This window comes from Phodopus roborovskii, unplaced genomic scaffold, assembly GCF_943737965.1.
Source record: "Phodopus roborovskii unplaced genomic scaffold, PHOROB, whole genome shotgun sequence".
NCBI classification, from domain to species: Eukaryota; Metazoa; Chordata; class Mammalia; order Rodentia; family Cricetidae; genus Phodopus; species Phodopus roborovskii.
Window position 1 is genome coordinate 19913929 of NW_026126469.1, and position 16057 is coordinate 19929985.

At 45.0% G+C, this 16057-nt stretch overlaps 1 protein-coding gene across 1 annotated transcript in view; it reads left to right on the forward strand.

The window, feature by feature from the left end:
* Window positions 1–16057, forward strand: part of Mylk (myosin light chain kinase) — a 243736-nt gene that overhangs the window by 112063 nt on the left and 115616 nt on the right. The window contains exons 3-6 of the mRNA XM_051191396.1: window positions 359–566; window positions 12433–12481; window positions 13236–13395; window positions 14671–14836. Coding sequence (XP_051047353.1) covers window positions 359–566; window positions 12433–12481; window positions 13236–13395; window positions 14671–14836 — 583 coding nt within the window. The remainder of the gene's footprint in view (window positions 1–358; window positions 567–12432; window positions 12482–13235; window positions 13396–14670; window positions 14837–16057) is intronic.

Genomic DNA, 16057 nt, shown 5'->3' on the forward strand with positions numbered 1-16057 from the left:
GTTGAATTTCCTGTGTGGCTGGGAGTCACCTTGAACTCCCAATCTTCCTGTATCTACATCCCAGTTGCTGCAATTACAAGTATGTGTCACAATGCTCAAATTATTGAGCTCTTCCTTCCTTCCTTCCTTCCTTCCTCCCTCCCTCCCTCCCTCCCTCCCTCCCTCCCTCCCTCCTTTCCTCCCTTCCTCCCTTCTTTCCTCTCTTCCTCCCTCCCTCCCTTCCTCCCTTCCTTTTCTTCTTCTTTTGTACTGCTCTTGCAACCCAGTGTATACTGCATAAGAACCCTGACCTCTGAACTCTAGGACACATAGTGAGGGTGTGTGAAACAGAAGCCCTTACAGTTTCTTTTTCTTTTAGGTCCGGGGTTACCCAGAGCCCCAGGTGACATGGCACAGAAATGGTCAAACCATCACCAACGGGGGCCGCTTCCTGCTGGACTGTGGAGTGAGGGGGTCTTTCAGCCTTGAAATTCACACTGTCCGTGAGGAGGACAGCGGAAAGTACACCTGTGAAGCCAGCAATGGCAGCGGTGCCCGCCAGGTGACAGTGGAGCTGAGCGTGGAGGGTGAGTCCCCGGGGCAGCTCTGCGGTGGAGCTCAGCTGCCAATCCCAGGGTCTGCGGCTTCACCTCACAGATAGAAGGGCTTAGAGGAGAAGCCACACACAGCTTGGGGCTTGGGCTCATGTCCGGCTCACGCTGCAGCCTTGCCATGACTTACATCACAAGACTAAAAACAGACCAAAACCAGGTTCTTAATGGTGACTTTACAAAGGGGGGGGGGGCTGACCTGGCACAGACTCATCTCCTCTCCTCACCCATCACCTCACATGATCTTCCTTCACAAGACTTGGGTATTTCACCTTGTTACTTGTCCAAACAAGAGCTTCTACCCTAGTCTTTCACCCAGAATGCACTCAAGTCCCCAACTTAGAGAAACCCCTTCGTAACCACCCCACCCCCAGCTCCCAACCCTTCTTCCTATTAACTCCCTCACAGTTTTTCTTTAGGTTTGTGACCCTCTAAGCACCCATGGCACAGTTCTGAGACACTGGGTCATTGTCTTCTCTATTACTATTTCTCCAGCATCTGTATTATTTCTACAGGTCCATACCAAATGTTTGGGGAGTGAGTGGAAAGAATCTACCATCATTAGCATCACCATGGGGTAATAGTGCTCACTGTGGAAATATATGTAACTCAGAAAAAGATGCTATCTATTAAGTAACAGTAATCACTTGCCCCCCCCCCACTTCTGTGGTCAAAATAATTTCAACTAACTTGAAAGTATTTGGGAGAAACATTTGACTATATATAAATAATGCTGGGGGTTTTGTCACTGGTGTCTTCCTGGCAGGCTGAAGCTGTTGAACATTCCACTTCAGCCTATTGGCAGATACTCAAGGTCTGTTGTCTAGAAGGACAAAGAGGTCTGCCAGCCCCTCAGATGTAAGACACGTTTCCCTGGACCTTTTTCAGGGAGCTGATAAACCATGCAGACAAATTTTCTCTTCCTGTCTTCAGAAGACTTTTCTCTTAAGGAGACTATTCTCTTGCAGGAGAGACTGTGTGTGAGCAATATAAATGGGGGAAGGTAGTCTTGGAAGGTTCTAGAATGGATGAGGTGCACCAGGGCCAGTGGCTACTCCTTGACCTCTCTTCCCTGTTTCCCACACAGTTGCAGGGTACATAAGTTCTACAGAGTGGAGTGTGCATAGTTTGGATGCTTTCCTTAAATTCTCTAACTAACTGACTTGGTCATTTTAATGACCTCCAACAGCCTGTGGCAGGGGCATTCCAGACAGGAAGTAACTCCTGGTCAGAGTCCCGGGATAAACCTATCAAAACCATGCGCTATCCTCTATACTAACTGATCACAAAGCCTAAACTTGGAAACAAGGCCCTTGAACAAAAATTACCCTATTCTCTTTTCTGGTTTCCTGTTTGGAGCTGAGCATGGAGAAGTGCTGAGTTATGAGTCACAGTCCAAAGTTCCGATCCCAACTTGTGCCAATCTAATGTGTGACTTGAAACCCTTGGACCTTGGCTTCTGCAGAAAACGGATGTGAATTCCAAACTTTGCAGCCTGGGTTAAGCCTGTATTTTCTGTGATCCATATTAAGGAAGACTGGAGTACACTAGGAATGCACAGAAATTATATAGAACCAGCATAATCAGTTGTGGTGGCCCATGCCTTTAATCTTGGCACTCTGGAGGCAGACACAGACACAGAACTCTCGAGTTCAAAGCTAGGCTGGTCTACATAAAGCTGAGATAATTTATGAACCTTCGTGGTTCAGGAAGTTGATTCTGATGGCTCAGTCCAGTGAGACCATGTTTCAGGTCATGATAGGAGGCTAGAGGTGAGGAGGCGGGAGAGTTTTAGTAGAGCAAGGCATGGCTCATGGTCTGGACTGTGCCTCCTCTTTGACTGGTTTTAACTGGGGTAGATGGGTCCAGGCATTTAAGCTGTATGCTTTTACCTCTGAAGGGAGAATGGTCTTGTAGCTGCAGCCTCTCTGTGTGCAGCCCACTCCCACATCAGGAGCCTGTTTAGGGTCCCCCAGTGTGTACCTCAAGACCCATCTATGGAAAAGTTTTAAACCCTCCCAGGCTACTATGACATGCACAAAGTGACTCCAGCAGCCCACTGTCCTCCCCTGCAGCTCTGTGCAGTGCTTCCCACTTCTGCTCTTCCCTGGACAGGGCAAAGGTCCTGGAATCAAAAGTCTGACTGACAAGTAGAAGCCTTTGGCCATTAGTGGCTGTTCAGGAGACAGTGTTGTGCAGCGAGCAGAAAATTAAATGCCTTGGTTGAGTTTTAGCACTACTGATTTCTTTTAGATGCAGCTTGAGTCTTTTTTTTTTTTTTTTTTTTTTTTTAGATTTATTTATTTATTATGTATATAGTGTTCTGCCTGCATGTATGCCTGCATGCCAGAAGAGGGCACCAGATCTCATCTCATTACAGGTGGTTGTGAGCCACCATGTGGTTGCTGGGAATTGAACTCAGAACCTTTGGAAGAGTAGGCAGTGTTCTTAACCGCTGATCCACCTCTCCAGCTCACCTCTACTGATTTATAACTATGAGCCACACAGTTGCCCAGGTGCCCTAGGACAGGACCACACAGTTGCCCAGATGCCCTAGGACAGGACCACACAGTTGCCCAGATGCCCTAGGACAGGACCACACAGTTGCCCAGGTGCCCTAGGACAGGACCACACAGTTGCCCAGGTGCCCTAGGACAGGACCACACAGTTGCCCCGAGCCTTGTGGGGGAAGCAGCCAGGCTCTGAGCACATCTAGGTTGTTGAGGTTTAGGGCAGAGCAAAGAAGCTTATCCTGAGGACATTTCCTCCCTAGCACAGGGCCACAGGTCTGTTCTCTAGGATCACTGTCCAATAGTGACAGAGCATGAGCTACATATGTCATCTTAGGTTTGCTAGAGCCACACTTTAAAAATCAGATGAGATAAATTTTAATAAAATACTTTATTTAACTCGGTATACTCAAAATGCTATCATTTGAGAGTATAATCAACATAAACACTGTGAGTGTCCCCTACAGATGATGAAGAGCAGTGGTGATTTCACTTTGAGGGCCTTTTGAGTTTGAGGAACCAGAGAGTCACTTTTGATAGTGGGTTACCCCCAAGGTTGTATGCTTTGGGTAAATTGCAGCCCAGAAGAGATGTAGACTTGCAGTTGCTCCCACCATCGTGACAGGATGGGTTAGTGCAAATGTACACATACATGCCTCCCTGGGGAATCCTATCACATGCCCATGTTGATCCAACAGATCTGGTGCAGGGCCTGAACATCCGAAGTTCAGCCACTCCCAGGTGTCCCCCTGCTGCTGCCCACAAGTTATTCTTGGAGGAATTCAACTCTCATGGAAGAGGTTCGGCCTAGAGTCAGGCATAGTGGTGCATACCTGTAAGTCCCAGCACATGGGACACTAAGGGAGGAGGGGTATGTTCAAGGCTAGCCTGGACTACCTGTCAAGATCCTATCTCAAAAACAAAATCACCTTTTGGGCTTTTGGAAGTATCAGCGTGCCTGGAGCATCCTGCTTGCTGTCTTCTTCCAGCCCAGTTTCCTGGCCATCCCCTCCCTAACTAACTTCCCCCGACCCCTAGGAGTACTGAGGCTGCTGCTCTCCTCTCTGCACACCCATGAAACTGCTATCAGGCGGTTCACAGTTCCTGACTATGAGAGAGGAAGAGGAGGCCATTCTAAAACCACATAGAATGTTAGGCAGAAGAGGGAGCGACCCTTTGTCATGGAAGCTCAGGGAGTGGGAGCTGGTGAGTGCTCGTCCAGCTCCTGGGGTACCATCCTCTTGGGTGATTTTAAGTTTGTAGTAACTGATCCTCTTTTTGAGCCACCATCCCTTTTCAAGGAACTGTCAGACCACTCTTATCCTTACATTGCACTGGGTTCATGACATTGTGTATTTTACACGGCTGAGTTTTAATAATCTTATATTGCTCCTGTAAGAGGTCTGTTGCTATGTTTTCTTCCTTCATCTAACTTTCCCACCCTTCTGAAAGGTCTATTTATATATTTCTCAGTTATACCCTTTATAAACACTTTCTAATCTATCAGATTCCCCAGTGGAATTTCTTTTTTTAGGGGTATGTGCCCTATTTTTTTTTTTTTTAATCCAGGCAGAATCTTGAAATGCTCTTAAATTTGTAGCCTTCCCTCCTCTGTCAAAGTTAACAGAATGGATGTGGTACAATGAGGATGTTGCTTTTTGTGCCTCGGCGATCTGTTTGCTGTGATAGTTATGCCTTGAGACTGTCTTGTCAGAAGTCTCACTGGATACACGGAAGAATTCAGTGACAAAGTATTTGTTCTCACTCTCTTCTTGAAGACTGACTTCTAAATCTTCTCTACCTTGATTTCTTTTCCTGGTTCATTTCATCTTCCTCGACAGTTCTTTTTTCTTCCTTCCAGAATATAGCCATTCATCCCCACCCCACCCCTGCGGTAGCCCTACTTTGATCTTGCCACGACACTTCCATTTTTTAGAAAGCTCTGCTTTGTTTTTAACATGAGTGTGGTGCTCACAAGGGAGAGGAGTACCCCGTCAGATTCCCCAGAGCTGGAGTCGCACTGGGCCACTTGGCGTGGGGGCTGGCAAGCTGCTCTTAGACAGGGAGGCATCTCCTCAGTCCCTGTGCTTCCTTTATTCTCCCCACGGCTTCCTCCACCTCTTCCTCCATCTCTGACCTTGGCCTTCCGTGAATTTAGGTTTTCCCAAGCTACTCATAATCCTATGTGTTCTTTCATTCATTATATTTTGTTGAAAATGCAAGCATTGCACTGGGGCATAAGGAGCAAGAGAATTCCCTTCAAGACACTGACTTTCTTAATAATGCGTAGAAGTATTAAACAGAGATTTTATTAGATTGGCTTTCAGGATGCCATCAGGTAGTCCAGCAATAACTATCTCGTGCTGAAAAGGAAATGCCAAGAGTTCAGTAGTTGTTCAGGCCTTGCGTCCAACAGTCTCAGCCTGGTGCTGGAGTCCCTGCAGGGATTCCAAGGGCTGCTGGTCTGCAGTGGAATCCCCAAGAAGCCAAGGATGCTGCAGTGACAGAACTTTTCCATGGCAGTAAGCACAAGCAGGCAAAGGCAAGATTTCCTTCTCCCATGCCCTTTTATCTGGGCTGCCACTAGAAGATGCTGCCAGATTGAGGGTGGACTTCAGGCTTCAAATAATTTAATTAAGAAAGTCTCTCACAGGGATTCCCCAGCAGTTTAGTTTTAGTTGATTCAATATGCAATTGAATTGACAACCAAGATTAGCTGTCACAGTTTCCTTCTTTTCTTCAAGTGTTTTATTAGTCTTTGATAGACCATCATCTTTTAAGATCCCCCACCCCAAAATGAGTTGCTGATTAATGCAATGCATTTCTCTACATAATATGCTTAAAATACCCTTCCCATGTGCTGTCTTTGCCAGTGGACGGCCCCAACTTGACACCTGCACAGGAGGTGACTATATAATGGCTAAGATTACACCACCCAAAAAGGGTGGTGCCTTGGATGATATAGACATCTTCTTTGACAGCTTTCTGGGAAGGTGGTGAGATTAGCTCTGAATGATGTGGGTATGCAAGAGCATGCCTGTCTCTTGGCTTTGTGTTGTTTGGAATGTCACAATAGGAAGCTGTAGAGAAAGAAGACTCTTAAAATGGAGTCTTGGCCCCCTAAAGGATGACTCAAAAAGAAGTAAATAATTTTCTTTTACAGCAGATGATTATTAAGAAATTGCTTGCTGGAGCTGGAGAGATGGTTCAGTGGTTAAGAGCACTGGCTGCTCTTGCAGAAGACTTGGGATTGATTTCCAGCAATCACATGGAGGGTCACAACTGTCTGCAACTCCAGTTCTGGGGAGGGGGTCTGACATTCTCTTCTGTCCTGCTAGGACACTGCACACTCAGGTTTGCATGCAGGCAAAAACACCCATGCACATACGATAATAGTGACTTAAATTTTTTGTTTAAGGAAATTGCTTGCAAGAACTATTTAGCTAGTCCCCCTTCCAGTACAGAACTCCATGCAACTAATCTTTGAACTCCTTATCCACCCATAAACGGTCAGAAAATACTTTTTCTTCTAAGAGGTGTGTATTTTGTTCCAATGTGTTGAAGAAGAATTGTTCACTATTTTGATTTCTTGGAGCCCCAAACAGGATGCTTCCTTGAAATGTCAGGCTCTGCAGATGACCTTTGACCTCCACAGAGGCATATGTTCACTACTGAGAACAATGTATGTGTGTGTGTTCCAGCAGAAGTGGACTGCAACAGGGAAGAGATTGTAGAATATACAGTTGTATAGGGAAAAGCCCAGCCGAGACACTTTAATGTTTATTTTAAATTTATTTAATATCTATAGTTAAGATATCCATGGGACCATGAAGACTGTTGAAACCAACAAGTAGCAATCCATATTGCCTTAGAAAGTGTGGCATCTGGGCAACCGCAGTCATTCCCAAATAATTCCTACCCTTATATCAGGTGTTACCAGGTCCTGCTATATCACCTCCTACACAGTTCTGTCTCTTTCATTCCCAGTGCTACCATCCAGGTCCTGGTTACCATCATGGTACCATTTCCAGTGGTCTCCCTCTTCCTCTTGTCCTCACTCCAGTGTCCACACCACTATTTAAAATACCTGTAGAAATGCACACCAGATTCTATCCGCCTCTCGCTTTGATCCTTCGATGAGTCACTGTCAGCAAGGCCCTCCCTGTGCGTGTGATTTGGCTCTCGTTGGTGTCTCCAGCCCATAGACACCTTCCAGTTCTCTCAAGGTGCTCAATGCTCTCACAGAACCCTGACTAGGTTGCCTGTCTCCATTGGGAGCCAATTAGGTGTTCTCCCAAGCATCCAGCTCCAGGCTTTCAGAGAAAGGCCAAGTGTTTCGAATAGAACAGAGAGACCATATTTCGCAAAATCATCCACAGGGAACAATTTTCCACCCTTTAGTTTCACTCAAGCCTACTCCCCTTTTCTTAATTATTATGTGTGATTTGCCAGTCAATCAAACCCCAGCCATTTCTCTAGCACTAAAGCCACTGGCTCCAAGTTGGAATAGCCCCCACATTCCCTAGGAAGAGAGCATGGTGTTCACAAGGCTCCTTTTCTCTTCCCAGTGGCCAGGGAAGCTTGTGGGCATTTAGTGGGGAAGTACCAGGCATATAGTGTGTACTTCATGGGAAGGATCTTACCCCTCTTCCTTGCAATCTTGCTAGAACAATACTCCAGAAACATTTAAGCCTGCAGTTCTGTGGCCCTTAATAACACCCAGAATTTCTTAGGTTGTGAAAACTAGCTAAGTAATTTAAGGAATGACCAGTATGTAGAGAGAAGTTTCAAAGTTAGAGCCTAAAAATTGTTGCAGAATTTATTTTGTGCACCTTTTCTGCCAAGTAAAATATAGCCATATATACATGCACATATAAGTATTATATGGGCTTACTTACATACATAGCATGTAGACCAGAGGAGAGCTGGAACCAAGTAGTATTGAATTAAGGAGACACGTGAGATACTCATGTCTCTTTAGGTTTTCTGTTTCTTCGCCTGTCTTTAAAAGTTGGGGGTACTGGGACGAATTTGTGGTCTCAAAGGTGGCACAGTGAAGTTAGTTTGGAGTTACAACTGTAGCACTTGTCACTTTTCCTTTCTTCATGCCCCTCACTTGCAAAGGATGGTGGGAGTTTAAAACATAGATTTCTACATTAACCTTTTATTATTTGATTCTGCAGCATAAAACAGAATTGTTTTTGACATCACATTTGAGATCTTTTTTCTCTTTTCTCCATATAGTCATCCTCAACTTCTCTTGCTATGTTGTCTTTTAGGACTTTTTAATTTGTTTGTTTTTCATAATAGGGTTTCTCTGTGTAGCATTGGCTATCCTGGAACTTTCTCTGTAGACCAAGCTGGGCTTGAACTCACAGAGATCTACCTGCCTTGCCTTCTGAGTGCTGGAACTAAAGGGGTGTGCCACCACTGCCCGACCCTTGTAAGGCTGTTTATGCCTTATATATCTGCTTTTTGTATTCTAAAAAAAACTTTATTCTTGTATCCCCCTCACTCCTTTTCCTGTACTGCTTGATGGTATGTTTTTTGCTCATTCATTTTTAAAACCCAAGCCTACTTTACAGGTTCTGCAAACATCTGATCACCTCATTATCCTCCAGCCTGTTCCAGCAGAACAATTACATACTGTGATACAGAGGATTATGGTCTACTTTCTGTGTCACCTTGCTTTAATTAAGGCTTTACATGAATTTTTGAAACCATATACATGGCCAATTAGCCGTGAACTACAATTCAGGGTGGCCCCGGCATGACTAAATGCACATTATGAAGGTGGAATTTGTTCTAATAGAGTGGAGAAGCACTATTTTAAGCCTTCTCTAAGAAACACTTTGAAGATGGCTAAGTAGGCCGGCTATTTCTGGTTCACCTGGGTCTGTTCTATTGCCCTGGCATGATTATTAATCATGTCTCTTGGTTGCTGGGAGTCATGTTTGAGTGACGAGTGCTGTTGCCATGCACTTTGGGGAGCTTTCCTCCTTCTTAGCATCTTGACCACACTATTCCGTTTTGGATCAGGGTGTTCTGTTTCCATCCAGTCTTACATCTTTTGATAAAAGCACCAGCTTTCTGTAGTCCCTTCTTTGTCAAACTTTTCCTCCTAAGACCTACCAACATTCCCTTTATCTTGTTCTTGAAAAATCTAAGATGAGTGGTTAAATATACCTTCAGTGCCTCTGTCTCTGCCTTGCAAATTGTCCCAGTCCTTACCAATTCTCTTATTTTGTTCTTCTGTTTCAGGCACTCTATCTTAATCTTCTTTCCACTTCTTTTTCCATCACTGCCTTACTATTCTGCCAGCTTTTGAAAATTAGTTTTGCCTTATCTATTTACAACTTGAATTCTCTCCCACCCCTGAAGAGCCCCTGTTAGTTATCTTAGCCCAAATTCTCTTTTGTTCTATTGTAAGCTCTCTGGTATTAACTCATATTGACATGAGCATTCTTCAGATTCACTTTTAGATGACCCATTGGTGCATTGCCCTTGAATCATACTGTAAATCACCCTTCTTTTGACAGGCAAACACCTGTAAATATTTGCTATTCTATGGGAAACTGCCGTATTTTTAGTTGTTTTGTTTTTGTAAGGAATTTCAGCCTTGGCATTAAGATGTTTAGCTCCAAAGAATTTTTTTAAATTTTTCAATCTGATTTTGTATTGTGCTAAAAAAATAAAAGCATGTAATATTTATACTTTTCGCCATTTTACCAAAGTGTGCCTTGAAATGCTCATCAGTACACCCCCAGCTTGCACAATGTGCCCTGGAGTGATCATCAGTACACCCCCAGCTTGCACAGTGTGCCCTGGAGTGATCATCAGTACACCCCCAGCTTGCACAGTGTGCCCTGGAGTGATCATCAGTACACCCCCAGCTTGTAGTGTGCCCTGGAATGCTCCTGTGTCATCAGTATAGACCCAGCTTGCAAAGCAACTAGCACCACGTAGTTCTAGAACTCTATCACTATCACAAGTGGAAATCCTATACCCACTAATTTCTCTCTTCCCCATGGCCCTGGCTCCTGCCTATCACTTTCTTTTCTCTGTGGGTTTGCCTGTTCAGAACGCTTCTTAGAAATGAAGCTGTAAACTCTGTGCCCTTTGTGATGAGCTTCCTTCACTTCACATACTTTTCAAGGTTCATTCCTACCATAGTGTGTCAGTGCTTCATTCCTTTTTATGGCTGAATAATATCCCATTGCATGAATAAACTACATTTTGTTTATCCATTTAAACAGAAGATCAGATGAGTGATACAGTAGTACTATATGTGGTGTGATTCTTAGCAGCCTGGTATGAGGATGGATGCTGTTGCAGGAGCAGGTAAAGGAAACTGTGACACCCTGTTTGGATGACTACATTGTGTTTTTTTTTTAACCATTATATTGATACATTTTTAAGAATATAGCTAGTATTACTTAAAATAAAATAATAGCTAAAGTTATTGTGCACCCCCCCCCAACTACTGCCATTAATAATGCTTTTCTGTTTGTACTTCTTCCAACAGCATGGAAGGGGCCCAGCATCTTAACTGTACATGTCTGTTGGGTCCTTTCAAAACTTGTCTCTCCTTTTATCAGCTTAAAGTTTCTTTTAACCTTGACTAGAGAATGCAGTGACAGCCTCTGCTTGCTCTGTGGTCATACTGAACAAAAATGCATCAACAGTGATCACTGACCCACATTGTCACAACTTGAATGTGATGCAAGCACACTGTGATCCCACCTCACTGATGCTCTGCTGAAATCTCAAGATGGGACTGTCTGGGGAGATGGCCACTGTGATGTTTATTTAGCCTTTACCCTGGGGTTCATTCCTGTGCCATCATGTAAATGAAATAGATGACAGAGTTAAGAAAATCTACCATTTTCCAGTCAGTGCCCTGTAAATTCCCCACCACAAACACTTGCTCATATGAGAATGATTGAGCCTTCCATGTGAGCCTTAGGGAGGCTTTTATACACGTTCACAGCTTGTGGTAGAAAGAGAACAACTTCCAGCATGATGGCTATCTCAAAACATTTAAACTATCTCCTCCTTCTCCTAACTCAAAAACAACACTATTGTGTAACTATGTGACTGCATAGTTATTTCCTGGTCGCATTACACATTCCCTCCCCAGCTGCAGAAGCTGGATAAAGGGCACCCCACCTGGTCTCTCTAGGTTCGCTGTTAACTATTTGCTGTCTGGTATGTCGGCAGCTCACCCAGGCTCAGTGGCACTGGCTATATTAATTTCTCAGCTAGAACTGGTGATGCCCAGAATAAGAGCAACTTGCCAAGAACCGGCTTTGCTGCAGGGGGCAGTACTGCTGATTAAGGGGAGGTGTGGTTCCGTAGTGGCGCATCCCTGTTCCATTTCTGTTCAATACTATTTGCTCAGCCTTCTGTGCCAGGATGGAATGTTGATTATATCCATCATGAACAGATACAGTAAGAGATGCACACAGACATCTCCTTCTCTCATTTAAACTGTTATGTTTCGGAAAGGTCCTGGGTCTCTACAGGTGACTCGAACAGTAGAAAGTCCACAGCAATACCTCACAACTCAGCAGAATTTTCAACTCAGGTTGAATTTTCCAGAATATGGGAGACCTGTTCTGAGTTGCACTAGGGTCTGACTTTACTCATGTGGCTTCTCTGATTTCTTTCTTTCTTTCTTTCTTCTTCTTCTTCTTCTTCTTCTTCTTCTTCTTCTTCTTCTTCTTCTTCTTCTTCTTCTTCTTCCTTCTTCTTCTTCTTCTTCTTCTTCTTCTTCTTCTTCTTCTTCTTCTTCTTCTTCTTCTTCTTCTTCTTCTTCTTCTTCTTCTTCTTCTTCTTCTTCTTCTTCTTCTTCTTCTTTTTAAACCATTGAAGACATACAAGACTGGGAAATGGCTGAGAAGTTAAGAGCAATGGCTGATCTTACAGAGGACCCAGGTTCAGTTCCCAGCACCTACATGGTGGCTCATAACCACCTGTAACTCCAGTTCCAGAAGACCCAACACCCTCATCTGGCTTCCATAGGTACCAGGCATACATCTGGTGTGTACATGTATGCACAAAGCACACACCCATACACACAAAATAACATTAAATATATTTTTAAAAAACTAGAAAGATGGAAGAATTAATTCAGTTATTGCAAGGGACCTGTGTCCCAGTGTTTGTGAAGAACTAACCTGATGCCCATAGCGAGTCAGCAGTGCTCACCAAGGTTCACTGCTACCGTCTTGTTCTGCCTTCTGTTGTGGTTTATGTATGATTCATTGCCAGCGCTGGTGGATGCAACCTGACCATGACTCTTCAGCCTTTTCTCTGTTTGCTACTTGCAGGGAATTTTATGAAGAAGCATGGTCAGCCCGTTGTTTCCAGAACCTCGGGGTAAGTTTTGGAATATTCAAGCCAGAATAAGGGCTGGGTTTGCTTTTCCTGTTGACTTGACTAGCATAGGTATAGTTAGTGGAACATTGTATATCATTCTCCCAGCATCTTCCAGCCCAGCTGCTAAATACTAAGGAAGAAGAGGAATATGTGTATGGCCTCAGAGGATTCTAACAATTGAGATATTAATGGATACAAAATTCCAGTGAGTAAACTTAGAAGAAGCATTAACAATAACTGCTGTCACAGACGAGCCCCAGATCTCAATGGCTCAGCCCAATCTTATTTCTCAACAAAGAACTGTTCTTGAATGTGTGAGAGCTTCCACATGTTCTTCAAGGAGCATCCTCTGTTTTGTAGCTCCATCTCCCAGAGCTTCTGCACCTAGACAGAATGCTGAATCAAAGTAGAGGCTCTTGCTGGGGATTTCCATGAATCAGCTCTGGAAGTTGCATACAGCAAGTATGTTTTTGGTCTGTTGTCCAAAATACAGGCTTTGGGCCAGTGCTCAGTAGAACTTGGGCTTAAGGGAGACAAGTAAATGCCATATGGTTGCATTTTCATGTGGTAGAGGTGATATGTTCTTGTGTCACTGATTTTCCCAAAGGAGACAAGAAAACTTGTTTGAGGCATAGAGTTGGGGAAACAGCCCATAAATGGTTACTGACCACAATTTAAGCAACTTAGGCAGGAGTGGAAGAATTGAATTGCTAGCCTAAGTCTGGATTCTCTGTTGATTTCCTTCTGGGGACAGATTTTCATCCCCAATGGGGGAGACTCGTCCTAGCATCTGGGGTGAGTGCCCACCAAAGTTTGCCACCAAGTTGGGCAGAGCTGTGGTCAAAGAAGGGCAGATGGGGCGATTCTCCTGCAAGATCACTGGCCGGCCTCCACCACAGGTCACTTGGCTCAAGGTGAGGTTTTTGTCTGCACAGATTCTGACCCTGGGACTAGTGGGAACCTGGCTCTCCAGATGGGCCCTCTGTTTCAACCCCAGGCATTCCCCCCAAGGCTCTCAGTAGGTGTGATATGGACATTTCTATTCGATTGTTCCCCTGCTATCACATGGCCCTCTTTTCCTCCCACTCACAAAACAGCACAAAGCAGTTGTGTAAAGACAGACCAGGTTTCTCCAGAGAGGGAACTGAATTGGGGTGCTAGTTCTCAGGCTCTATGGTTCATGAGGCACATGATGCTAGACAAGTCTCCTAAACTCTTGAAACCCTGTCTCCTTATCTTTGAAGTAGGAGTAATGCCCAAACAAGCTAGTGGGCCACTGCATGTGGAAGTTCTTTACAAACAGGTTAGAACTGGGCAGAGTGAAGAGAGGCGGAGGAGATAGTGTTGCCAGGCAGTGAGAAAGATGGGGATGGGGCAGGACGTTATGAAGTGTCAGGAACAGGTGGGGTCAATGCCAAAGAGAGAGAATACATTTTTTTTTTTTTAGAGAAGAAACTGGAATGAAATGAGTGATAGGTCTCCTTTCACCTGTGTCTTGGTTCTTCTAAACTCATCCTCAGAAAAAAAGGGAGGCAGAGACAAACCAAAGTGAGCAATATAGGACGCCTTCCCATAACCCTTCCTTCAAAGAAGCGCAGGTCTTTTGAGATAGTTTGCACACATTGGCTCCAAGGCTGAGTGCTCAAGTAATGGTTGGTTAGTTGTCTTTTCTGTTGCTGTGTTAACACTGTGACAAAAAGCAGCTTGAGGAGTTTGTTTGACTTACGCTTCCACATCACAGTCTATCACTGAAAGAAGTCAGAGCAGGAGCCTGGGGACAAGAGCTGAAGCACAAGTCCTGGTAGAATGATGCTTACTGCCTTGCTCTTTCTAGCTTGCTTAGTTTGCTTATCATACACACCAGGACCACTGGCCAGGGACAGAATGACCCATGGTGGGCTGGGCCCTTCCACAACAATCATCAGTCAAGAAAATATTCCACAGACTTGTCTGCAGGCCAGTGTGTGAGAGCTATTTTCTCACTTGAAGTGGCTCCCTCTTCTCAGATGACTCTAGCTTGTGTCAAGTTGACAAAAAAACAAGCCGTCACTGTGGTCTGAAGACCACAGGACAGGTGCTGTGTACCCCAATCCCTGGTGTCCGTTCCATGGGACTGGTGGGAGGCAGGATAACTGGGTCAAAACAAGAGCAGACTCCTGTTAACCAAGCTCTCTTCTTGCCACTTACAGGGAAATGTCCCATTGCAGCCAAGTGCTCGTGTGTCCATGTCAGAGAAGAATGGTGTGCAGATCCTGGAGATCCATGAGGTTACTCAGGACGACATGGGCACATACACATGCATGGTGGTGAATGGGTCAGGGAGAGCCTCCATGTCAGCAGAACTCTGCATCCCAGGTATGGGGGCTGATGCAGAGGGACCCTTCCCTGGTGCCAGGACCCCCTAGACAAAGCTGTTCCTTACATCTCTTGTGCATATACGTGTGGCACATTGACATAGCCATGCATTTTCAATGATAAGGTTTTCTAGTGGAAGACAAGGAAGAGATGGGCTAGCAGCATAGACCAGGCCTAGAGGAAGATGCCATGAGCTGTCTGTCCCCTTCATTTGTGCCCCTAACTAGGCCCTGCCCCTGTGTCTTCTGTCCTTTTTTCCTAACTCTGCTAGCTTTTTCATATCTCTGACTATTTATTGGAAGGGTGCATGTTGCTGATGCTCTGCCTGAAATCTAACTTGTCCATTCTGTCCCTCAAATCAGATGTGTATAAACTGATGACATGACCACTCCATGGTATGGTTAAGGAGAAGGTTTATATTGTAGATGTGAGGAAGAGGACAGCCAGAGGCATCTGGAAGAGTCCATAGCAGAGACAGAAAGTAGTAGACTAAACATGGCCAGCAGAATGAACCAGGCTGTGAGAGAGGAAAAGACGATAGAGAGAAAAGGAGACCAAGAGAGAGGACCAAAAGGGTGCATGGCCAAATGTCAGGGTTGTATAGGAATGAGAAGCTGGGGGCAGGGAAGCCCACAAGCTGGAGAGGTTTAGGATAGGGTTTGGGAGTGAGAAGAGCTGAGAGGAGCCACAGGTACTGAGTGAGCCTGGAGGCCAGCATGCGCTTTGGTATGCTAGTAGGCACCTCAGCCATTTGTCCTGAGTTTCTTAGACCTGACAAGATGCTCCCGCTACTTTTTCTACCCAGGATCCCCGTCAGGAGACTGGACCTGTCAACAATAACTCCTCTGCCTCACTTCATCCTCGGGCCCTGTCAGTTCTTCCTTTGCAGCCTTTCTCATAGCCTGCTTACAGTCCTCTTGTCTTCCCCAATTCCAGCGGGGAAGCCTGAGCATGTGTACGGGGAGGAGCCTGGCAAACCCCAGTGCGCACAGATTTCACTGGTCACAGGAATCAGAAAAGGAAGTGACCTCATCACCTTCTTCCTCCTTTCTTCCCCACTTCTGTCTATGATGCTTTCTTTTTGTATCTCCTTCCTTTCTTCGGAAACTATGCCTTCTAGCTCTGTCTGTCTGTCCGTCTGTCTGTCTGTCTGTCTGCCAGTCTGTGCCAGTCTGTCTGTCTGTCTATCTGTCTGTCTATCTATCTATCTATCTATCTATC